This window comes from Camponotus floridanus, unplaced genomic scaffold (genome assembly GCF_003227725.1).
Source record: "Camponotus floridanus strain SB8 unplaced genomic scaffold, Cflo_v7.5 scaffold24, whole genome shotgun sequence".
Lineage (NCBI taxonomy): Eukaryota > Metazoa > Arthropoda > Insecta > Hymenoptera > Formicidae > Camponotus > Camponotus floridanus.
Genome location: NW_020229370.1, coordinates 151,527 through 177,674, shown reverse-complemented (window position 1 = coordinate 177,674; position 26,148 = coordinate 151,527). Strand labels below are relative to the sequence as shown.

At 32.6% G+C, this 26,148-nt stretch overlaps 1 protein-coding gene across 2 annotated transcripts in view; it reads left to right on the top strand.

Annotated features, from left to right (window-relative positions):
- Window positions 1–5,431: 5,431 nt before the first annotated feature.
- LOC105251046 overlaps window positions 5,432–26,148 on the top strand; it is a 134,619-nt gene continuing 113,902 nt past the window's right edge. Inside the window, exons 1-3 of one of the 2 annotated variants that reach the window (XM_011257553.3) lie at window positions 5,432–5,659; window positions 9,034–9,560; window positions 15,423–15,620. In XM_011257553.3, coding sequence (XP_011255855.1) covers window positions 15,614–15,620 — 7 coding nt within the window. In that variant the 5' untranslated portion in view covers window positions 5,432–5,659; window positions 9,034–9,560; window positions 15,423–15,613. Of the gene's footprint in view, window positions 5,680–9,033; window positions 9,561–15,422; window positions 15,621–26,148 lie in introns of both variants that reach the window. The other variant, XM_025409090.1, reaches the window with a different exon arrangement.

Sequence of the window (26,148 nt, the reverse complement as noted above, 5' to 3'; positions counted from 1 at the left end):
TATCTCTACGATCTCCTTGCTAAAAAAATATATTCGCAACAAAAATTTCGTCTTTTCATGATTTATTATTTGCAAAAAATTTGTATTGAACATGATAAATTATTAAATTAGATTTGCGGGGATACATACAAGACATTGCAATCTCTTATTCTTTAAATATTTTATCTTGCAGAGACAGGTCACAGTCTCCGTTTATTAATGTTTAATATAGATATGTAGCTTTTATATGGGCAAACATGGATTCTGATTGTCTCAATTACTATATTGAAAATAGTTTAATCTAAAGGAAAATGATTTAATCTCAGTGATTGATATTGATCAGCTTTATTTAGAATTTATTCTAATTCTCTATTCTCTCCTTGTGCATTTTAAATTCTAATCTAATCATTATCTCCATATTTACAATTTTTTCTGCTGCAAATATTTCTTTTATTTATTTTAAAGATTTTATAATTTTCTAAGAATGTAATGTAACAAAAGTAAAAAAGTTTTACACGATTTTGTAGAATTTTTTATGTTTCGATTTTTTTTTTATCACGAGACGAAAGGAATTGAATTAGTATTGTATTCCGAGCGAAATAGGTCACTTCGATTCTAACGCTACCAACATAAGAAATTTCATTTCCGGCTTTTCTCACATTCTGTATCATATATTCTTTCTTATTTTTGATGTGCCTCGATGTGACGGAAGCGAAAAATACGTGCAAATCGATTATTCGTTACCATCATCATGGCGAAAGTTCGAGATATAGATGATGACAAAACGCGAAAAGTCTTTATAACGACGTGTAAAACGTGAATAATCCCCGACAAAATCTTATGGAACATTCGCTCTTTACTTGCAAACGAAGTCGCGATGTTGATTCCTGAAATTGAACCGGGTTACTGATGCGTCTCTGCAAGGATTAATCATCGGAGATTATCGGCATACATATATGCGAAAAAAGAGACCGAGCATTCTTGATAACTTGATTCTCTGTAGCTTAATGTAGTTATTTGCGTAATGGACACTGTGTAATAACATCGAGAGCGATATTTATGGAGAAGCTTAATTGATTATATGTAAAATAAGCCTCTAATGATTTTACATATAATAATTCATGATTTTATGGGAAATAATTATAATGACGAGATATATGAGGCATTTTGTAATTATAACTGGAAAATTTAAATCCGCGGTATTACGACCGCGTGGATTTTTAAACGCATGCATCAGCACATCGCTTCTGTTTGACCGTCTGTTTTTATTTTCTCATTTTTTTTCGGAGAGAATTCCTATCTTTCTCTCAAATTTCGCATTTCGTTAAAAATATTTTACCTCACAATTTCTACATTTTTTATGCTTATATATGAAGAAAGGAAATAGAGGCAAAAATAATACTATTCATATGCAGTAGATAATAATAATAGTAATAATTATAATAAATAATATGAAATTAATGAAAATATATTGATCATTTTGTTCTTATTATTAATTTCTTTTTTTTTTATTATTCTATTCTTCAAATCCTAAGCGATAAAATGTATTATAATATATTCAAGAGGCAAAAATGTTTGCATTATAAAAATAATCATCTTAGTAAATATCAAAAATTGAGAGAGAATTTTATATCAAAATTGCCACAAGTATTGAAGCGAGAGTGAAATTAAATTTTAAACAAATTTTAATATAATGTTGACAGCATTAACACTTGTTACTAAAACTACTTGTTCGGTGAAAGAAACATACCGGGCCGTTAGTGGTATCAGGGGACAATGAAATTACTGTTACTCATAGCAACTAGTTTGGCTCTTTGAGGTGCAAATTGGTGCATCTAACCAACACGTTGACCAATATGGTTTCATAGTTAGATCGATAGCACACTGAAACTAGATAGCAATGAAGACATTCTCACAGTGAACTGAGGAAGGTTCAAAGGATTAAATGGTATTTAGAGGGGATCTGTAGTTTATCCGTTCAATGGATTTACATCCCATCATTCATGAAAGTAATATATATATTCTAGAATTACATTTTGATAGAAGCAACATAGCGTTTATATCTAAAAGATCGAAAATTAATGTACAATACGAAAACTCTTTACATTGGAAACGTGACAAAGGTAAAAAGATTTATTTGTAATTATTTGTTTGCAATCATGTATGTTTATTTTACTAATAAAGTAAAAATTAATAACATTATTTTCATTGAATCTGTAACGCGGATAATTGATTTTTGTTGACGTATGTTGCGCATCGGATGTACGTATTCAAGTGCATTAAAAGAGTAGATCGGTACTTTGATAAAATTTCAATATTTGAACTTGTGTTATCATTTATATTGGATCACGTATTTATGGGTAACAAATCTGTCACAGTGAATTACGAGCGATAAGTGCATTAATTTTTGCATCATTTTATCACACTTTTTTTATTAGAAATTATACGGAATATGTCATTTCGCAAGCAAACAAATTTATTAGTACCGCAAGCTTTATCACTCTCGGCAAAAAAAAAATAGCGCCGTGCATTTAATCAACAGTCCCGTCCCAAATGGCCAATTTTGCGTGTTTATTCACTGAAATCTAATAGGCGTGTGTAATAATTAATCGTTTATAACAGGAATCTCTATCCGATAGTCACTCGCTAATAAAGCAGGTGAAGCTCGACGTGTTTTCACGTGATTTGATTTAAATTCAACTACACGTTCGATCGCTCGATTTGCTCGCTCGATTGATCTTGTAATAATTAATTTATTATGCGAATTATTTGTATGCAATTATGTGCATTCAAAATATCGTTCGTCAAATGCGAAGTTGAGAGCAACGAGATGAGGTCATGAAATTTTTTCATTTTTCCCCATTGATGCCAGAGAGACATCGTATATGTGTGTATGACAAATATTTAAAACATATTTGTCATTCCCACATAAGAGCTCAATAATCGTTAATGCAGCAGAAATGCATACACTTTAAATATAGTCAATCGGGATAAAAAAGGCGGATAATAAAGAAATACATATTTTTTGCGTTTGACAGAAATACATATATCGTGTACGTTAATTCGAAAGATACGAAAAATGCGCGACTTTAAGCTATCGCGCATTTTTGAAACTGAAAGTGAAATTTTTTGCTTTTTTTACCGCGATGGCGCGAGGTTTCACTGGGAGCGATGCATTCAGCGGAAGGCCATCCTAGGGTCCCTGTGCGACAAGAGATTTGGCTTCGTTTCCATCTCTCCCTTTTTTCGCTCCATTTCGCCGCCACTTTAGCGGAGAAACGTATTAAGTCGGGAAATGAAGGTCGTAAAGTCCCGGGGCAGCTTTTTGCCATGGCAATCACACTCGACCGGAAGTTTCGCATTCTGCTCTTGGAACAGTTGAACGTACAAATGTGAAACTTTGTCTCGCAAAAGCGCAACTTGTCAATCTCTGCGAGCGAAGTACCCTTAGTGCTCTCTCCTTGCTAGAACTATTGCATCAATATATGTAAAAAAAGAAAAGTATTTCTGTTCGACTCAAGAATTTGATGTAGAAGCGATAGTCTGAATTGCAAAATGTTGTTAGTCCACTTAAATATGTGATTGCAAAATTATAACGGATCGGAATTATAATGATTGAATAATTATTTAACAGTAAATTTGAAGGAACATTATGTTCCTCTGATGATTAAAACTAGCTTAATATTTTGCGGCTTTATTATCACTATATTATTATTTAGAAATTACAAGTCAGAGCATAAAGAAAGAACATGCATTAGCAATCTTTATCACTTTTTTATTAATTTGCTAAGTATAAATAGAAAAATAGTTCTCTCACAATCTCATCGCACACTCATAATGGTGCGGTAATGATGGCTTGACACGAAAAGCTCGCATTGCTTTCTGATCACGTCATTACTTGCAATGATTGCTCGACACGAAAAGCCGTAGATTAATCCTTTATCATGATTTAACGATGCTTCAGCTATATATGTTGCACGTTTGTTCTTAAAAAATTTCTTAGAATTTTTTGTTAATTCTTTTATATTTTATTTTTTTTATATAATTTTATATGTTATATAATTTTATTCCTTTATATATATATATATATATTTAATTCTGTTATATAATGCATATAATCTGCTATGTGTTATATCATTAGTTGTATTTTATCTTTTGAACGCAGAGAAATGGATATTAACAAATGCAATATTTTTATATAAAAATATATTTGTAAGTAAAGAATCATTTATTAACGAATCATTTCAGGGTGTTTATCTTTCTTGTTTTAGTTTAGTCTACATCATGAATGTTACATTCGGCAAACGATGAAATCTCGTCGATGAAAACCCCTCGAAAGTTTGGAGCCGAGGTTACGCGGACGCACGTGGTTTTAATCGATTAATAAACGGCACCAGCGCGCACCTGTGTCGCGGTAATTAAAGAGAGGGTAAGGGATTTCCGGCATACGAGTATTTGTTCTTTGTTGTTGCTATGCGTTCATAACATTTCAACGTAAGCGCTTTTAATGCACGATCAGAACGAGAACGATTTGCCGCGAAATAATATCGAAATATAATATTTTGTTGATACCGGAATGTAATTTTAATGTCAAATTAACGAGGAGATCTCGTTTCGATTTTCTCGACCTCTCGTTTTCTATTTTTTCAGACATTGCGGGCAGTATTATCGATTCAACAATATAAAAAAATATAATATATATATTAAAATACCTCTCTGTTCCGCGAATTTATTCTATAACGAAATTTTTACTACGTAAATATTCGAAAATATATATATAAGAGAGGACCGCAAAATGCGTGTATGATTAAATCAATATTTTCCTTAACGCGATACGTTTAAACAAGCCACTGGGATAGCCAGTTCGCGGTCGGCTGGAGCTTTTTTCACGCGGTCACACACAAGGCGCGTCCCTTGATACATATTAATTCTATCACTTTCATATGCGGCGTGCGATTCTGCGGATGCTCGCGCGGCCGGGGCCCAGTCACTATGTCCCACACCGTGGGATTTCGGTCTGCTAAGCATGTTGACAACGTGTAGCAGCGCGCGTTGGATGCTGCGGCCTACGAACCGCGCGCACTGATCAATATGGAGGGGAGCTTGGTCGAAGCTAAGAGCGGGGGGGATAGGGGTTAGTTTCAGGGGATGCTTCGGCGAGAGGGCTTGCGTCGGCGGCGTCGGCGGCGGTGGTGGCGGTCCCAGCGACGACGACATCGGCTACGCCGAAGGTCGATTTGCTGATGGTGGTGGTGGTGATGGTGGCAGTGGTGGTGGTTGGTGGTGGTGGCGGCAGAATGTGAGAACCGCGAAAGGAGAAACGAGCCCTCGCGGCCTTACCGCGCGCAGCTTTAGAGTCAGAGGGAGAGAGAGAGGGAGAGAGAGGGAGAGAAAGAGAGACAGAGAGAGAGGGAGAGAAAGAGAGAGAAAGAGAGTGTACGTACGTGGTGAGAGACGGTTCAGTACGTACCGCGACGTGGACGCGTCCGTAGCGCGCACTCTCCGGCCCTGACTCTACCCTTAACTGGGTCAACCCCTCGTACGGGATCCTCTGTGCATTAGCCCCACGAGGGAGAGGAGACCTCGGCAGTAGCAGTGCGCCCGCGGCCAAAGAACACTGCCGTAGAGGTGTCTCCGTTTCTCCTCTCCACTTTCGCCCACGGAAAAGCGCGAATCGCCCGTTCGTATACTTAAAATACGGTACTTGTGCCCCTCGGATCGTAAGCGGGGAATTTGTCGAGTCAAGCTTTGCAGCAGGAAAATTCTCCCTTTAGGATTCAATCGCGTCGTAAAACTCTTACTTTGCATTTAAGCAGACTATCGGGGGTGGGGGTGCCTAGTTTTAAACGAGAGATATGATTGCATTTTTTTTACGACAAGATTTATCGATAATCTATAAGCAGCCCCGCAGTGAAAGACTCGTAGATGGAAATAGTTTCGCGGATATGATTTATGAATTAAACCTAATTAACATGAGCTTTCATATAACGAGGCCTTTTCAGAGGCAAGCCTTATCGACAGGTTCGACAGCTCGCTTGACAACAGGATCTTTGCGTCTACTTTCTCGTCGATCATTGTTGTAGTTGTTCAAAGTGCGTAGGCAGGTCGGACGAAATAATCGCCCTACTTAAGGTCACATTCAACGCAGTTGCTCCGCGATGCTCGTTCATGAATGATTTGCCAGTGATAGTGCGGCGATCGTACGAGACGTGTCGGCGTTGAATTTGAAGTGACGTGCCTGCGGAATCGAGTCTCTCGTGAGTGTTTGCATTACAATTTTGCGCTCTGACGTCTGTCGTTCGACGACACGCTCGTTGGCGCTACGTTCGTCGCAACCAGGTCAAGTGTGCCCGCACCATCGCTGACCTTCACGGATTCGGGATCTTTTTCATCCCCTCGTTGGTTAGCGCGTCGCATTAACCACCGTAATAACTTGCCGTTTCTTGACATCAAGATTTCAGCCACTCACTCTTAAGATAATTGATTATTGCGGTTGTTAAGGTTTTTCAATTTCTTCCACGGCTATATATATTCCTCCATTGCTGATAATATAACTCGCGGATATAGTCTCGTCCTATGAATATTTATCATTTCACGGACAACGGCCGGGAGAAAGATCGTTTGATTAACTTTTAGCAACACAGTTTATTTATGATTTATCATAAATTGTTTTCACAAGAAAACTGTCATGTTTATTAATATTTCATTGCCAAATTAAGATTATTTTTTTGCACTCGTTATTTTATTTTTACAAGTGTTATTTAAATATGATATAGAAAATCGTTAGGAAGCCGTGCTGGAAGCAACATTTATATAAAACGTTATATATAACGTGACATTTATTTATCGAAACATCGCGATATATTTGAAAAATTCACGTTGTCTCGCGGTTTCTCCTTCGTCGGAATTTTCAAGACATACATAGTAGAGCTGTCTTTTCCTCTTTTAATCTCTTGTGAAAAATAGTATATAGTACGATTTCTTGCGCGCTCTCCGAGGACCTCGCTTCCGAATGTGACGTCGCGATCCGGAGGACCCGACGGATGTTTCAAACCCGCGCTATACATTTTCGTTTTAGGATCGCGCGACTGTATTTCCGGCGGGAGCATCCAGGATATTTCCGCGCTCGTTTCTAGAGAGTAATCTCTGGAGATATGCCTCGGGTAACGGGATACGTGTCGGGTCAGGTCTCTCGTCTTCGTATAAAGTCTCGTTCATCCTGCCGCAAGCGCGAATCCTTCGATCCACTTCGAGTAGCGCGTTCGTCCGGGATATTCTTGGAGGATAGGAGCGATAATCCGCTCTTAAAGAGAGAATCTTTTTAGTAGCGCGAGTCACAGCTTACGCCGGCGCGATAAAGGGCAGCGCCATGTACAAGGAATTGTTAATGATTTGTTGAAAAAGAAAACAAATAAAGTTAAAATAACAGATAAAATTAAAATCGTTAAACGTTTTTCAATTGTGGAAAGTTTGCACGACACACGCTCTATTCAGCGCGAACGTATACGAGGGCCGTATTGATGGAGAGAATGTGACAAGTTATCGTTTGCGCTCGATGAACATATTAATGCATTCACGATTAAATTCAAAGGCACATTGTAGCCATATGAAAGCTTTTTTTGATTAAAGTATTTCTCTATTTAATTAATTTTTGGGAATAAATATCGTATAATGCATAATTTGATCGTAAAAATTGTTCTCATTTTTGTTAATTCTTTATCTCGTTATATGATTAATATTAGACGTTCATCACGTATTCTACGCGTTCTGGAAACGCGATTGATCAACTTGTATTACATGGAACATGCATATGAACAATGCACGCAAATGTGTTGATCGGGAACGGTTGGTCTTTATCGAACCTGGCGTTTCTTTGAGTCAGCAACGAGTCCACTCGTCTGCCGTTGATTAAAGAGGGATCTCCGTGACTTCGATGAGAATTTTTCTTTGAACTCTGAATCGAGGAGTTCGTCACCTTGCTTCTTATTACTGAAAACAGTCGTAATTCTCGTTGATCTTTCAAGATATCACCCATATTTTCGCGCTATTCAATACTTCTAAGGGAGATGTGAAGCGAGCCTGGTTATTTAGGTGTTATTATTGTCATTTTCGTTTTTCAATTCTACCAACACAATTTTGTAAATTGCATTTAAAAAAAATATTGTGTGCTATTTTCCAATAATTATATTATTTGTATATTATCATTAATATACAAATTAATATTATTATTAATACTATTATCGTTAATATACTTCTTGCTTTAGTATCATTAACAATTTTCATTATTAATCCTCAGAAATACATGGATTTGAGTAGATACAAATAGATATTTTATTACTTTTATTTACACTATTATGCTACATAACGTAAATTTAACTAGGTCGATATTGGTGAGATCTCGTTGGGACTAATTAATTAATAAAAAAAATATAAACAGCATTATGAACATTCATAATGCTTCCTACAAAATACATCTTATTTTTTTATTTTTAATTATTAATTTTCATGATATTAATATTGATTAAAATATTGCAAATAAATAATGATTTTAAATATTTAATATTGTATCTTTAAATATATTTGAAATTATATTATTATAAATATTCTCTTTGTCTCCCAATGATTAATTTCCATTTTCAACGACTATTTTCAAATTAAATTTATAAACATTTATAAATATTTACGGATGTAAATTATATAAAAAATAATCATTTATTTGGATTTATGAATATAATAATCGTAAATACTTCCATTTTATATTAAATTTTCATGCGATTATTTGTTTAAATAATATCTAACGCTACATCGCGCACGTCACATGATCCACTAAATTTACCTGCAACAGAGAGGGAAATTCCGTGAATATTTTTTATTATTGATATTTTTGATATCCAAGCATATTGGAAATATACACAATCGGTGAAAACGAATTTCGAGGCTATTCCCTATCTTGAATAATAACCTTGCTGTCGACGTGGTTCGCGACTGTCATTGAAATCGATGGTTATTAAGGACGACCATTTTATTAATACGTCCCTATTACTTTCCACGTAGCAACTGTACGTCGCACGGGGAGAACTAAGAGATCGAATGAGAACGTGAGAGCGTGATCGGAATAAAATAGCAAGAGAATACCGGCAGAAAGAATTAAAGAGGTGCGCGAACGTTGGCGCGTTTCGAGAGGGGATTCTCGATATCCCATTAATAGGTAGTGGAGAATAATGCACGGTGATAAAGAATAACTTGGTATATGCCCTCGGATAATATCTTCTGCCAAGGGATTCTCTTCGATTCTTGCGGACATCTTGCAACGCGATAGAATCGATCGATAACGTATGTGGGATAATTGAGAGACTCTTAAAAGTTCCAGTGCATTTTCCACATCCTTAAAAATTTCAAACGAGAAAGTTGTGAGGATATTCATTTTGGGAACGGATTCTGCCGATTTTTCGGACAATTTAACGTGCTCGCGCTAGTTTTACGAGTTTCAGTGACATGTTATTCGATATTAACAGATCGAAGTGCGATATCCCCGAAGAATTCTATCGAGGAACATCCTGGGTCATCGAGAATCATCGAGGGTAATTTTTGCATGTGTTAAAAATAATAATTTTTGCATGTGTTAAAAGTGATATTTTTTATTATTTAATTAGATTTATTGTTTAAGATTTAGAATACCATGACATCAAGGATGCAATAATATGCTTTTTCTTAATGGAAAGATTATCGTCTTATTAAAGATTATATGAAAAACTTAATGTGCGAAAATAGTCTGCGCGCACAAAGATGCATCTTATCGTAAATTTTTAGCTTCGTAGCACTGATATATAATACTTATTCGGGAAGCCAATATATGAATACGTATAAATTTTTATTTTCTTCTTTGCCTTTCCGCCCGGAGACATTGTATTCGGTGAAATTTAGAAAAGCCACGTTCTCTTCTTCTTCTTGAACGAGAATAGTACAATATAGATGTAACAACATGCATAGATGCATTTAAATGAATTTTACAAATTTTGCAAATGTATAACTATTTGAAAAAAGAAACAATAATTATTATTATTATTATATATTTTTAATATAATACTTTTATATTATTTTTTATATTTTGTACTTGTCCACGTTTCTAAAAAGAGATTGATGATCATTAATTTGAACAAACTAATTTTATGCTTATATTCTGATATATAAAAAAGAGTAATCTATAAAATACTTAAATCTAAAGGATTATTGAAAAAATGTAGTCGACCAAACTAGCCAGAAATTTAGTTTATTATTACGACGTTTCGACCATATGGTTGTGGTCCTTATCAAGTACATACGAAGCCATAAATCAAGAGACCGGCATAGACGATGATCTTATAAATTGCACAAATCACATTAAAAAAAAAACGTTATTTATTAAAAGATTTAAATTAGAGAGAAATTGATGTGTCCGTGAGAGACATCGTCAAGAGACAGTTGTGTCTCTTGACGATGTCTCTCACGGACACATCAATTTCTCTCTAATTTAAATCTTTTAATAAATAACGTTTTTTTTTTAATGTGATTTGTGCAATTTATAAGATCATCGTCTATGCCGGTCTCTTGATTTATGGCTTCGTATGTACTTGATAAGGACCACAACCATATGGTCGAAACGTCGTAATAATAAACTAAATTTCTGGCTAGTTTGATCGACTACATTTTTTCAATAATCCTTTGATTATTCGACTAGCGATATTAAGATATTTATTAATTTAAATCTAAAGATTATTTTAATATGTATATCATTTTTTACGCTCTTCAAGCGCGCTGTCGAGACTTCAATCCGCCTATGCACGTCAACCGTATCAATAAATCCGGAACGAAGAGATGCTACGCGACTTTTCAACGAGTTCGATTGCTCGGCGGAAAGTCTCGAGAATTTGTGTGATATTCGGCGAACATTGGTTTCGCGATGCTACATATTCGCAACGCGATAAGTATCGCGGATGCGAGGAAACCGGAAATTCGCGCAATCTGCGATCCCGCATCGATCCCTTTATTCCCCCTTCCCGAACGGAATCCGCTTCTGCATCCTCACCGTTGTGTTGCCGGCTCCGCCATTCTTTCGCGCACATTTTCGCATTCTCTTCCATCAAGCCTTTCATTTCTTCCGCTTTTACATTGCTTATATCTACCATTGTTGTTGGAAAGTAACGATCCGATGTGTTGCGCGGCAGACGGCAAGATCAATTTATTCATTTCACAAGCTTGATTAATATTAAAAATTCACTTATTTGTTTTAACTACTTTTTTTATTTTTTGATAATGTATTGCTTTTATTGCATTATGAATATTTATAAATATTATATTAATATTTTTTAAAGTTTCGCATATTCACAAGTGTGCAAATGACCAAGTTGTTCCAGATAATGTACTTAAAAAAAATGTACTTCTTGAGAATAGTTTCATCATATATTTAATGATAAAAATATGCGAGCATTCTATATTCTTAAGCAAATAATATTTGTACATATGTATGTGTATTTAATATTATTTTTTTTTAATATATTACCTATATCATAATGAAATAATGTACTGTCTCGTATGTACATGAAAATCTTATCTACAATAAGCTTAGCCATTTGTTTCACCATCAATTTGCTTTTTCCCTTCAGTTTTATTATTTATCTTGCGCTTTTCTTGTATCAGTCTTCTTCTGTTTCTCTCCCTTTTTCCTTGTACTTTTGTCTGAAAATATTCATGAGAGCAAGAAGAGCAAGAGAAGTTATTGTATGCTGTGAAATACTTTTCTGGGATCAGCCACGTTGATCCTTTTACTGTCGCTTCGATAAGTCTCAAACTTTTGCACTTTCGTCGTGAAAATTTCTCTTTTGCCGTTTCCAGAAATCCTTCTATACTTGAAAATACATCCTTATATCATTATATTTGAAGATGAGTCCTCCTGACGCTCTTATGAATGCAAAGAGAAAATAATATCTTCGTCAAATAAGATTTTCAAATGCAAATATTTGAAAAATATTAACCAAACATATTGTTATACTTTATTGAATTATTATTTTAAAGAGAGATCTATTATAAAGAGAGATTATTTTAAAGAGAGATCTAAATATAAAATATTCGTAAAATTCGAGTAAAGCATCGTCTAAAAGACGATTTTTATTCATGTAAAACTCACGTTCTCTCTTTTTCTTAAATCCTATAATCTACATTATCTGCAAAGAAAATCTTTGACGAGAATAATATTATTGCGAGTCTTGTTCCTTGTCTGAAAATATTTGTTGAACTTCTTTTTTTCCCTACTTAAACATCTACGGATTCTAAGACAAAGGTCAAAGGCATATGCTACAGACAATTGTAGGATTCTCAAGGATCAGTACCGTTGATCCTTTTATTTCTACTTCGATAAATCGCGAGCTTCGGCAGATTCACCGCGAAATTTCTCCACAATCGCTATTGTAAATCTTTCCAAGTTTTATTTTTTTTTCCGGGTCACATTTTGCGATAGGAACAATGGCACGAAAGTCGTGTTTGCTCGAATCTGTAGGATCTCGTCTCTTTTTTCGTTGCTCCAAAATACTGTTTCCACGCGAAAGAAAGTACGATACGAAGTAAAGATACCCCCTCTCTTCCTTTCTTTTGAATTCGGTAAATTTCAAACTTTGACATTTTTACTACATAAAACTTCTTTGTTGCCGCATGCGCATAAATCCTTGTGACTTTTCTTGATTCGCGGAGGTTCGATTCTTTTCTTGAAATAACATCGCGGTTGAAACGCCGTTTACTACTTATTACAGCTTCTTTTTCACGCAAAATTGTGCTTACGTCAGACGAAAGGTATTGCGGTTTTTTTTTTCCGCTTTTCTCACATCTAAAGTGTTTTCGTCGAGCGTGCAGTTTCGTTCTTGACGAAAACTTCTTCTCAACAACTCCGCGTTTGGTTTGCTCGATAAATCTCGAACGCTCGAGCGATAATCCATAAATCTCATGTCGACAAACTCTCGTCTGTCAACTTTTCGACGTCTTGACCGCAGCATCGACATCTCTGTCTTGCTCGGGACCGTTTCTTTTTCATTCCGGGACTTTTGCTTGTGTGCTTCGCTCCGTCTCTCGGGTGAAAATATTTTTACAGGGAGGGGGGTAGAGAAGTTTTCGAGCGTGTGCACCGGCGTCGTCGCCGTTTCGCTCTTGTAACTATCAGTCCGATAAATCTCCAACTTTGGTAGGAGCCGGCATGTTCCATAAATTTGCCAACCCGTTTTCCGTGAACTCTCATCGTCGCTCGACTTTTCCGTGTCTTGACCGTTGTCTTGTCTATTGTACGATAACGCTGTTCCGTGCCGAGTTTATAAACGCGTCTCTTATGGAGTCTCGCACGATCTCTTCCTCCACGTCTTCCTTTTCCTCTTCCTTTCGTTTATCTGTTTTCATTCATCCTCGCTGCTCCTGTTATCGTGGGTGCGCGCGTTATATTTCGTAATCGAATATCGGTCAGTTTTCGTCTTACTTTTTTTGCCATTCGGCTATTTGCGGTATCCAGCTTACTTCGCATTTTCGTCGGTATGTTGTGGGCGACAAAATTTCTTCGGCAAACGCATAAATACGCCACGACAGCAGGATAGAAGCGATGCAACCGAACTTGCCGCTTGCGATTCTTGCAACAAGCCGACCCTCCACCCTTTACGAGGGTGGCACAGAACGTGCCGACGTTTGCGATGTAGACTTGAAAAAAGTTTGCACATTCTGTTTTATGTACACGGGGGGGTTATATGCGAGGCGAGTAGCCGTAAGATTCGTTTACAATGCACTTTGCATTGTCGATGAATATACGTATGCACATGAAGGCGACCATATAAACGAACGTTAAACAAAATTTATGGCATCATCGTCACGATATTATAGGCATTTTTCTTTACGATTCTCCCCTGTCGTCCCTTATGAAGGGATAAGAGACGCGTAAATTCGATAACGCTCTTCCGTAAAGCTACTCGGCCGCGTTAGATTTTACCTTCGCCATTGCTTTTCGGAAAGCGGAATTCGAGGACAATATCCCAATTTACGAGGCGGCTTTACGTCCCGGCGGAAAACTCGAAAATGACTCGACGTAATCCTCGTAAATTTCGCGAAGCATTGTGGAAAAAGGAAAACAAAGGGAGAATCTCGATGGAGTTCTCTTCCTCTGCCTACTTATCAGTGGCAGACGCTGCCGACTCCCGAGAGGGAAATTTTTCTCTTCGCGGACAAAGAGTAAAATTTTTACTACTTTACCTCTTGGCTTTTGGAAAAATCGAATAAACTCTCCAATTTAGACCTGTATGAAAGATGGAACCGAAATTATGATATTTATGAATATATCAATAGGATATCTCAAAGAACAGAATACAAATTCGAAATTCTGCAGAATCGTAAAATTTCATGTAACGCTTAAAATAATTAGAAGATTCTTTTTTTTAGACTTTGAAGTGATGATTGATAAAACTAAATACTGCTAGTTTCAAGGGAAATTTTGTAAAATGCCGAGTATTATTCGTATATACACATAACCGATGTATAAATATTTCAAAAAATAATTGTTTAGTTTCAGAGGTACAATGAGAGATGTTTGAGAGTTTTTTTTATATTTTATTGAATAATACATACACACATGCATATATATATATATATATATATATATATATATATATATACATGTTCATTCTATTAAATATAACAAAGTCTATTATTTCCGAAGCAGTGCTTATCGTATCGTTTCAACCTCGATTTCCACGCTACGACACGATACGACACGCACATATTACAAAAAACTACGCTCTCGCAATTTTACCTTATATATATCAATATGATTTCGATCTGACATTTAGAAAAGTTCATAATTCTAGTAATATGGGTCGCATTGATATCAAAACGATACTGTAAACGATATAGATTATAAGTAGATTAAAAAGGAATATGTGTATAGGATATATGTATAGAAAATAATATTTCGAAAATAATATTGCTTTAAGTAATAAAACGCATGTAATACATACCTTATTAAATGCTATTAAATTATCAATGTATTTTAATATAATTTTGAAATTCATTACTACATTCATTACTCTACAATATAATTTTGAAATTCATTACTCATTGTTTTGTTATTGGTTTCGGCTCAAATACTTAACTGTAACAATAAAGAATTTTAGCAACATTTATTATTAAACTCTTTTGATTTATACATATGTTTGTACATGTAAATGTACATGTAAACGTTTCCAATATTATTTTGTATATTATCGTTTGAAAATTTATTCGTAAATGAAAGTTTATATTACTTCCAGCAATTTATATGTTATTACATTATATTCACTTTTCAAGTATATTACAGTTTATAAATTTGTGCTTTAATAGTAATGTATTTATTTTATCACATTCTAATCATAATCTATATTAATAACAATTTATATTATTGCTTACAGAAAGTGCTGAAATATGTTTGTGAAGCTCGTGGTTCGAGTTGCTCGCCTTCCTCCGCATCTTTCATGTTAAAAGTAAAATTACGCGCATCGGTATCTCAAAATCACCTCTTGGACATCGACAACGCGGTGCTTGTCTAACGAAAAATAAACCATAAGAGGAGCATCGAGGAAAGGTGCGATCATCACTCGGCATGAAGGGTAAGTCTGTTTGTATTTTAAATCTTTCCTATCATTCCAATCATAAAACGCATTACTTCATAAAGCAATACTTCACAACAATTGTTTGTTGAAAATTGCTAACGCAATGTAAACAAATATTACAAATATTACTTTCGATAAAGTGTTTATCGAGTTTTCGACTTCTACAAAAATTGAATTTTTTATTATATACAGGATATAGATTTTTTATTATATGTAGGAAAGATAAGGACATTAAATATATATATATCCAATTAAAAGTCACATTTTTATTAACAATAAGAGTGATTTATTAGGTTCTCGAAAATAAATTTTTTTAACAGATGCTCGACACAGTCGAGCAGCAAGACAAGCAATCAAAAGCAAAAGCACACTCGAGTATTTTGTCAATGTAACCGCGTCCCAGGGGTTGGATGAAACGCAATAAACGATGCGTATGTACATACATATGCGCGTTCACTTCGTTACTTTATGAACAGTCAGTTTGATGAATTACATTGAATGACGATTTATTTCTCATGCAAATAAATTTTGTGGCGCGCGATTTAATAACGCCGATAAAAATCCTTCTCTGCGCACGACATCGTGATACGTTACAGTTAAATTCGTTGCGTGCGAATTGCCGTGTTGGTAGAGCATATGCGAGATTTTAATCGTGTATAATAGGTATAGAGCGCGTGATTTTTTTTGAAATTTTATTTCTTGTCGAATTGCCTGTGCCCTATATTCGTTTAAAAAAAGATTCCGTTACGCGTATATGGTAATAAAAGTATCGATTGCAATTCAAATCACCGTTATTCGAATCTCTATTTTATGTTTTACTATCCAAGTGTTCTGCTATTCGAACATTTTATTACTCAAACAGATTGTTGTTGCCGTGCAACATCTCTTCTCCTATCGAAACAGGAATATTTCAAGCAATGTTTACTTTCCAAACTCGAAGCTTTGCTTCCTCGCTCGCATTCAAGGCATTAAATGGTTAAAGAAGATGGTTAAAGAATTTACAAAAATAGTTTAACTTAAACAGATTGAATAATATGCATAACTTGAAAAAAATTATTAATTTTTTTATTATTAATTCTTTAAGCATCTACTATTTCTTTGGAAAATTAATTATATCGTATAAGATTAGATGTAAGATTGTTTAATTGTTCTATTATCTGGAAACTTGTTTATTTCCTGTTTGTATCATTCTAACTTGGATATTATTGTAATTTGGATAGTGGTTTTATCTGGTATTGATTAACAAAATAGTATCCACGATAATATTATATTACTTAGTTATCAAAATTATATTTTCCGCGCTACCGAAATGTCAATCAAAATGCAAATTCATAATCGACAACATCACGATTTCGCATAGCTGCATGGTTAGTAAATTACATTCTTTGATGGTTCGGGCGTTCCCGAAAGTATGTATCAAAGTCCCCGGCGGCAACTCCGTGAAAATTTCCGGAATTTCGCGTTGGTCCTACGAAAAGCGAATCCAGTGGCGAACATTACATGGCCATAGAGTAACAGCTGTTTTGCATAACCCAATTAGCAGGTGGTGCGTGCATACAGAATTAAACTCAACATTTTACTGACATTTACGTTGAAAATCGAAATCTTTAACCTTCGTTTATCGGTTTCGGCCGCGCTTTTTTTTCTTAAGATTATTCTTAATTACAAAATAAATTAAAAATCTGACTGGTTATTTATAATCTGCAATATTATCCGGCAATCTGTAGAGATCCGTTGGATCCTCAATTAAGGAGCGGGCGAGCAGTGACTTGTCATTCATTATTCATAAACCGTAAGCCATTTGAGCCCCGTTCAGTAGGCTTTATTAAAACCTCAGTTCGCAAAAGCAGTTTGCTAGCATGAACATTAATTAACAAAATACAGTCTACCTTCCCGAGTAAAAAATCAACTTTTAAATAAATCGGAAATTTGATAGGTAAAATATGATAGACCAAAATAAAATAACGCAAATTGAATAAATTTTTGATGTATCAAAGAAAAATAAATAATTTCTTTAAAGTTATTCATCATAAAATTAAATTATTTCTGCTGGAATGGAAAATTATTAATAATGCAAACACTTTACTATACTCCTCCAATTTTCTTTCGACATTTATTTCTTCTATTATTTTACAGAGTTACTTTATGATAATAAAAGTTAATCAAATTGTTGATGAATAATCGAGTTGATAAATAACGTGCTATAACAATAGTGTTTTGTTAATTTATGTACGACATGTCTTCGGACTATGTCGAATAATCGAACATGAAATAATTGGCGTGATCCAAGTCGCGTCCCGGTGCATGCTAATCGAATCTTGTCTCTGCCTGTTATAATTAAAGTCTTCCGTGCTCAATTGGTCGCGTGTGGTACATTCGCAAAATTCAATAGATTCTCTATGAAATGACAAAATAACGGAGCTCCAATTAAAGATTAAATTTTTCCGAGTAATTGAAATGCCTTCATATTGAAATATTAAAAACCAAATCGCCAATATTATATTAAAAATTGTTAAATATTGAGTAATTGTTAAGAAGAAAATGTTGTAATACATAAATTTGACAAGATCAAATTTTGATAAAAATATTTTGTTGCATGAAACTATCATTATCCAATATATATATATATATATATATATATATATATATATACACATATAATAAATTATATATAATAAATTTAGAAATAATTATGCCAAAAAGTATTTCGATTTTTTATTATTGGATATTATATATTTTAATTATTGAATATCCAGAAAAAAAAAAATATATATATATATATATATATATTTTTTTTTCTGGATATTCAATAATTAAAATATATTATATCCAATAATAAAAAATCGAAATACTTTTTGGCATAATTATTTCTAAATTTATACATTATCATTCATTTAATCTATCAATTTTTATAAATTAATTGATTAAATTTACATCCCTATTTTTTCTATCTTTTTTAAACAAAATCTGTTATCTAAATTTTTAAAATTATATTGAAATTGAATGATATTGATAAACATTTATATGATAGACATTTTAATTGAATTTTTTAAAATTCGAAATTATATTAAAATATTTTTAATTAAATCGTAAAAGAAATAACTGATTAATTTTTAAATACAGAATCATATAAATATCATTATATATAAATATATATATATATATATATATATATATATATATATATCGGAATAACTTTGAGTTGCTTCAATTGGGCACAGTTTGATGCGAAGTGCAAATGTCTATGTGATTCCACGATTAACTATTATCATTATGATGTTTATTTGTATGTGCGTATATATGTATGTACATATTGCCAACGCAAATGGTATATCGCGATCACAAATCCGATACTGAGTTATTCGAATGATGCTGTATAGGGCCGATTCGTATGCATCGCTTGTAAATCATTTCACCTGCTTTCTGTCTCGATGTCAACATTTCTAAATTAAAATTATTAATGTTTCTTCGAAAATTGACGAATCGTGTGCGTGGAGAATAAAATATATAATTACACGGATATTTGTTGAAATTGGTCGGATATCTTTCGCTTTCTTACCTTTCGTAAAAATTGCAGCATAAAATATTCACTAAAACATTCACGACAGCGTCACGATAATATATTGATATATTGGAAAAATGCAATTAATAAAAATTCGAATTATATGAATATGAAATTAATTTAAAACTAATTTTAAATTAATTTCATATTCACACAATTCGAACTAATTGCATTTTAAGCGGTTATTGCGAAATTTTCTTTTCTAATGAGCAAATAGCAATGCATATAGAATTACATCATGATAAGAAAGATAAATATAAATATAAATTTAATAATAATTATATGAAAAATAAACATATAAACACAATAAAGTTGATTATGTATAATAAATTTATATATTTATGTAATTATATTATTATGTATTTTTCTTACATTGTTACCGAATTGCACCCCTTTGCATTACATTATATACAATGTTATATACATGTTACTACCTTGAAACGTGAATATCATAAACTCGCAATAATAAATTATTCTTGATAATTTACGGCAGTCCATACTGCTCGCATTGACGATAAATTGTTCCCGTTGTTTTTTGCCGCATAATATAAACGTCGGTATGCACATGAATTTACATCACGTTTTAATTACGTCTTCCCGTGACGAATATTTTGCTCAGTACGAATGTTTCGCAAATATTTGTCTCGCTGGCTTTTAAATGCGTGGGTATGATTGCGCGAAATTTTCAGCAGAAAAGGCGCTTTGCATAAACTGCACAGTTGCCTGCCGTTTGTGTTACAATTGCATCCTGTCAAACGGACTGCATTTTAAAGGCAGGTGTCGAAAGTGCTTTAAAGTTTTAAAACTGCATCATTACACGTTATAAGAAAACCCTTTTCATGGCGTTGCCAACGTTTCTATATGCATCGCTTTTAATTGTCTGAATTTAAGATGTAATTTTACGGGCTACGTTTGCTCGGGCTAGAAAAGAGATCTCGCTCGAGCAAAATATCTTTTTAAATTTACCTCACAATTATATAACTTGAGTTTTTTTCTACAATTATTTACAATTTAAACTTTAATTTAAATTATCTCTTTTATTCCTTATTTTTCTACCACTATCTCAATATTATTACATATTTAATACTTTATATATATGTTATTCTTTTACATAGCATCGTATAATTGTGCATCATCGTATATTTTTGCATCAATTACGATTCTAAAGAAAGGTTGAATAAATCAATTTATTTAATCTTTATTTAGAAATAATAAAAGATAAAGAATGAATAAATTTAATTAAGTTTAGTTACTCTTTTATTATCTCTAAACAAAGAAAAATAATTAATAAATTATTACGAAAGATAAATCGGTTTTAGCACGATTAGAAATATCATAATCTTCAGTAATTCTTAAACTGTCTTGAAATGAATAGACGAACAATGAACGTCTGACAGAGATAAATATATAGGTGATCAATTCTCATTTTAAATATAATAAAATTATCTTTGTTTTTAATATATCTCGCGTTAATTCCGGACTCGCATTCATTATGACATTATAAGTAAAATAAATTAAATATAATAAATTAAATATAATATAAAGTAAATTATGACATTATAAGTAAAATGACGCGCTATAACGATAATTTCAATTTCTATAGAATTCAATATCGATATTTCGATTTATATAAATATTTTTCGTAATACTCTCGACGAATACTCTTAATTCTCACTTTGAATTGAAAGATATTAATCGAGGTAATTTCTTTCGAGATAATTGCTTGAAATTATTATCACTGATACAATTACATAAAGTATATTCTTCTCGAAATCTATCTCTTTGTTTATCTCATGATCGAGAAATCCTATGAAATCTTATGAAAATGTTTGAATAAGTTAATATGACGAGTAGAGATTTGAAGAGCAACATATACACATGTCGAATTCTCAGTACTAGTTCTAGGATACTGTACGCAAAGCCTCTCATTATTAGCAAGAAGTAAGATTTTAAGTTATGCAATAACTTCGTTCCGCTGTAGGCAACTCTGGTTGTAGGAAAGCTTTCGTAACTTTCTAGTATTACTCACTCATAACTTCTCTCTATCGTGCTTTAAATGCTTCCTTCGAGGAAGACGTTTTAAGAATCCTGCGCTGCGGATTTCGAACAGAGGGTTGTCAATTAAAATTTCAGAATAAACTCTTTTCGTGCAACCTAAAGTGCAATTACGATACGATAATTAGATAAGAAGAACGCAGAATACGTGACTTAATTAACAAATTTTAATGGGAAATGTTTTGACAGTGTTTATGATAAAGTTCTTGCCGCGCAATTATATCGTAATTATTATTAAGTAAAGCATAATATCGCCTCACTATACACGAAAACTTTATTTATTTGGAACCTGATAGAGTATAATATTGAAATTTTAGAAATCTTATTAATTGCTTCAACGAAACTTCTAACGATGAGAACTGTGTTTAATTTAATAAATACGCCATCTAAGTTCCGGAATAATCGAGAGGACTTTAAGCTCTCTGGAAGTAAACGGGAGCTTCGGAAGGAGATAACGAGAAGGAAGTCGGTCGTAGCAGGTGTTAATGGGAAGGATAATCCTTTAGTTTTATCCTACGAAATCCCTGCCTGTGTCTAGACGTTAATTATGTTATCCACGTCTGCCAGATGTAATACTCAGTTTGGGACTAATTTGAAAATTTTTGAAAACTTTTAGCGTTACGTTCTAATATATAATATCATTTGATTCTAAAATTATAATTTTATACATATATCTTTAATAAGATTATTGATTGTATTCGATGACTCCAATGAATAAAATAATAATATTTATTATTTTTTTTTCAATTTTTTTGCAGACAATAAAGAAAAAGAGAGATGCTATATATATTTTATAATTATTAATAAAAAAATGTCAAGTGTGTACGGATATAAAAAAAATGTCGACGATATTCGATTTTACCTTATTCATCTTTATAAATATTTCCTGATAAAGTAACGTTATATTTTTTTGGGGTCACAACACAATTTTAAAATTTAAAAATACATTTGAAAAATTTGGCAATCGACAATTTTTATTCTCAAAGAGAGAACTAACGCGACATAATAATGCTCGGCAATGCATCGAGTGCATTTTTTCGACTTTTTTATATTTCTCTTCATTCGCGAAAAGATCAATATTTATAAAAATTTGAGGGTCGCGCGTGAGATGACTGGTGATTTCGAGAGCGAGGCATAACTGTGAATCTGTCACGATAAAATCCACGATGGTTGCGAAGCCTGTAGCTGAATATCGTTTCGTAAATATTCGATAAATCAGTTACTGCTATATGCATGCTGTTTCAACCCGAAAACGGGGTTAAATTTCTATACGTACTCCAGAGCTCGGTTGGATGTGTTTTAGGGTTGGTTCGTGACCTTCTTCCGTATGTTCTATATTCTAGCCGTCATGAAACGCGACCTACTTAAACTTCCTTCCGCGATCAAGATGCTAATAAACGCGGCCGACATTCCCGTATCTCGCGATCGTAATATCAAGTCGATATTAGGTTCTTAATAGTCAATCATATTAAGCATCGAAATTTGAATTCAACGATAATATAAAAAAAAACTTTAAATATTGAACACATATTTGTCATTGATGTTTTTAAATATTCCAAGTCATAAATTGAAAATCAAAAATAAGATATGAAAAATTATACATTTTTAATAAAATTATTTATAATAATGTAATAATTAAATTTTAATTGAATTGGCTAATTTTTAAGCCAATACAGAAAAATAATAATATAAGTAAAACATATATAATTAAACAAAATTTAGATGTTTTGGGACTTTTTTCTTTTCTTCTCAGTAATATGATTATAATATTATATATCTAATTATCCTCCACTTGATCATCAACTTTAAACGATTTTACTATTATTACACAGTGTCTCCTACATGTAATGTTAAAGTCTGCGCATAAAAATATATCGTTCGCTGTATATAATCTCCTAAAAATACTCGGTTTATTTTTATCGCTCATCTCCTTTTTAATTTTATATTCCTTTTATCTTATTTTTAACATGCTCTTCTTTTTTTTTTAATATAAATGAAATCTATTTCTCCCTTCTTTCTTTAAATTTCTATTTCTTTGATTTTTTTGCAGTTATATAAATTATTCACACTAATTATTTTAAATATTTACACGCTATTTATCTTTTTTTGGCATAATAAGATGTCATATGAATAATGTAGAATCGTCATTGTAAATTCTCCGTATTTTTGCTGCAATCATAATTTCTATCCTCTTTCATTTTTTTATTACTTCATCTGTCTTCAAGTCATGCTTTTCCTCATAAGGTGTTAATTAACTGGATCAGCAACCGCATTCACTCTTGCAGGTCGATTGATGTATATGTGTATGTGTGTGTTCGTACGTGGTTCTCTTTTTTAACAACCCTCTTTACCGACGTGTTTTACCGTCGACGGCGCTTTATTAAGCCCCATTCGTGACTAGTTTTTCATTCTTCATCCTGGACCGTTCTATGTGGGATTTTTCGTTTCTATCCGTAGCAACAACAGCGTTCAGGACCTCGCGAAAAATTTTTCGCTCGGGAAACTGACCAAGGTTCCAGCTAAATGCGCAAAAAATTAGTGAATTGTCCAGTTAATAAAACGAAAAATATCTCTGCATTTAATGTCTTTGAAAACAAGATTTACGAGCTTCAAAGTGGCATAAAGCATGCAGTGCAAAAAGTATAAGTAAAAATAAGTTTTGCAGAATATAAAATATAAATGCGTGCAAAAGAGGACGTAAATGTCTTTTTCAAAGTTAAAATAAAAATGATAATAATAGAATATTTCACAACATTCTACCTGCGATTTTTCTTAGAAAAATGCAAAGTAAATGAGATGTGCTTAATTTACAATACCTAATTTACAATATTTAATTTATTATACAATTTAACTCAATAAATATGGTAAATTAAAGACGTTTCAAAAATGCATTTCACGATGGATTATTTTGTGATTGCAGCAATATATTTAAAAGCATTTGATCAATAGTAAAGCAGGAATTTTAAAGTACAGACGTACTTTTCACTTGTCGCTTTCATAGCATTTCGATAGTTCAAACGATAGATCGAATCCTTTTACTCGCGTTCAGCGTCTCGTGGGACATTTCGAGTAAGCTTTTCAATTGCTCGATTCTTCAATTGCTATGAATGCTGATTCTAAGATCCAACTGTAGCATCAACACTAAAAAATATCCAAATTACAAAATTATTAAACATAGTTATTCTCAAAAATCGCGTAAAAATAAGCTGCTTTGCTAATCACTTATTTATAAATATGTTATTTATGAAAATATTATAAGTCAGAGAGATAGTGTTTTACAGTTTTTATATTTCATAAAAAATTACATTACTTTACTTTATATTATATTATTAGATAAATATACATGAAAATGAAGAATTATTTTATATTTAAAGCACATATAAGGCATAATTAAATACAAAGACAAAGTTAATAATCAAGAAAAACAATCATAAGCATATTATAGAATAATGTAATTGATAAATAAATAAAATAGATGACATTTATTTTCTGAATTTTAAATCTTTATTAAAGATTTATATTAAAATAGCAGAATGACTGATATAAATGTATATTTATAAACTATGAAATTCAAACGCTTTGATCGTATTGTGTTTGATGTTGTATTTTTTACAATCAATGTATTTTTAATAACATGATACAGACGATGAAATTGTTTGAATGCATACATTGTTTATATTTTGTTGAATGTTACATATTACGTATAATAAAATTTTCAATTTTTTAAATTGTTTAAATAAACTGGCTACCGTTTTCAAATACATCTATTTTCGGAGATGATATCGTAAGTTCAGTAATACCGATCCAAATGTACAATCGCTATTATTTTATTATTAATATTTCATTAGAACGTAAATATATAACTTAATGTAAACGCTTGTATTTTTAAAATTAAAACGCTTTATAATTAGAATTATGGTCAAATCGATAAATCACCGACAATACTACCGTACATACCTATCGCTGCCTATGGTACGATATATCATTGCACTCTTCACAAGGTGATATATTGCTCGACAGTGTTCTCCACTCGAGTGCATTTTTGTTATCGTTTCTCTTTTCCTAGTATCGTCGCGCATTAATGGCGCATCGAGTTCCGTAGGGTTTTCGTACTGATTCAAAAGAAAAAAAGAGTCTTTCATTTTTTCCTAACTTTTTTATCGATTTCTTTATTTCCTTTGTGTCGAATTGATTTTTATATTACGAGATTTATAATTATACAAGTTTATTATTCTTATATTTTTATTGTCGATATTTTGTCTAAAACTTTCTATATTTTTGAAATATTTTTTGTACGGTCATCTGCACACGAGGATGTCTTTAATATGTAAAATTTCTATTTGCGGTTTTATACACGTTGTTTTATACAACGTGTTTATTGCTATAGTCGTTAAAGATTATTGCGATGGTGGTTTTCTCCAACGTGGTTTTCTCCAACGCGAATGACGCGAAATCATATGTAATAAACGAGATTTCACCGCTAATCCCACAATAATAAAAATTGCAATTTGAGCTCAAAAAAGCTCAGCATATTATATCAGACGAAAATTGTTTGAACAATTCTTTTCTATTAGTTATAATGGTTTTCTATTAGTTATAAAAGAGTAAATTCTATTTAAATTTAAATGCATATTGTACGAGTATATAATATTTTTTTGATATATACTATATATAATATTTTATCTGTTACATTATTTATTCCGATTATAAATTTCCTTAACATTTTAATTAATTTTATTCATATATAAATATCTGTAAAATATTTATATATTTAATTTAAATATATCATAATCACAAATATATATAATTTTGCTTGTATATTAATTAAATGAAGATGAACATTTAACACGTTACAAGCATCATAATGAATCCTGCCGGAAAAGACATGAGGTGTAATCAGTGTTTCAT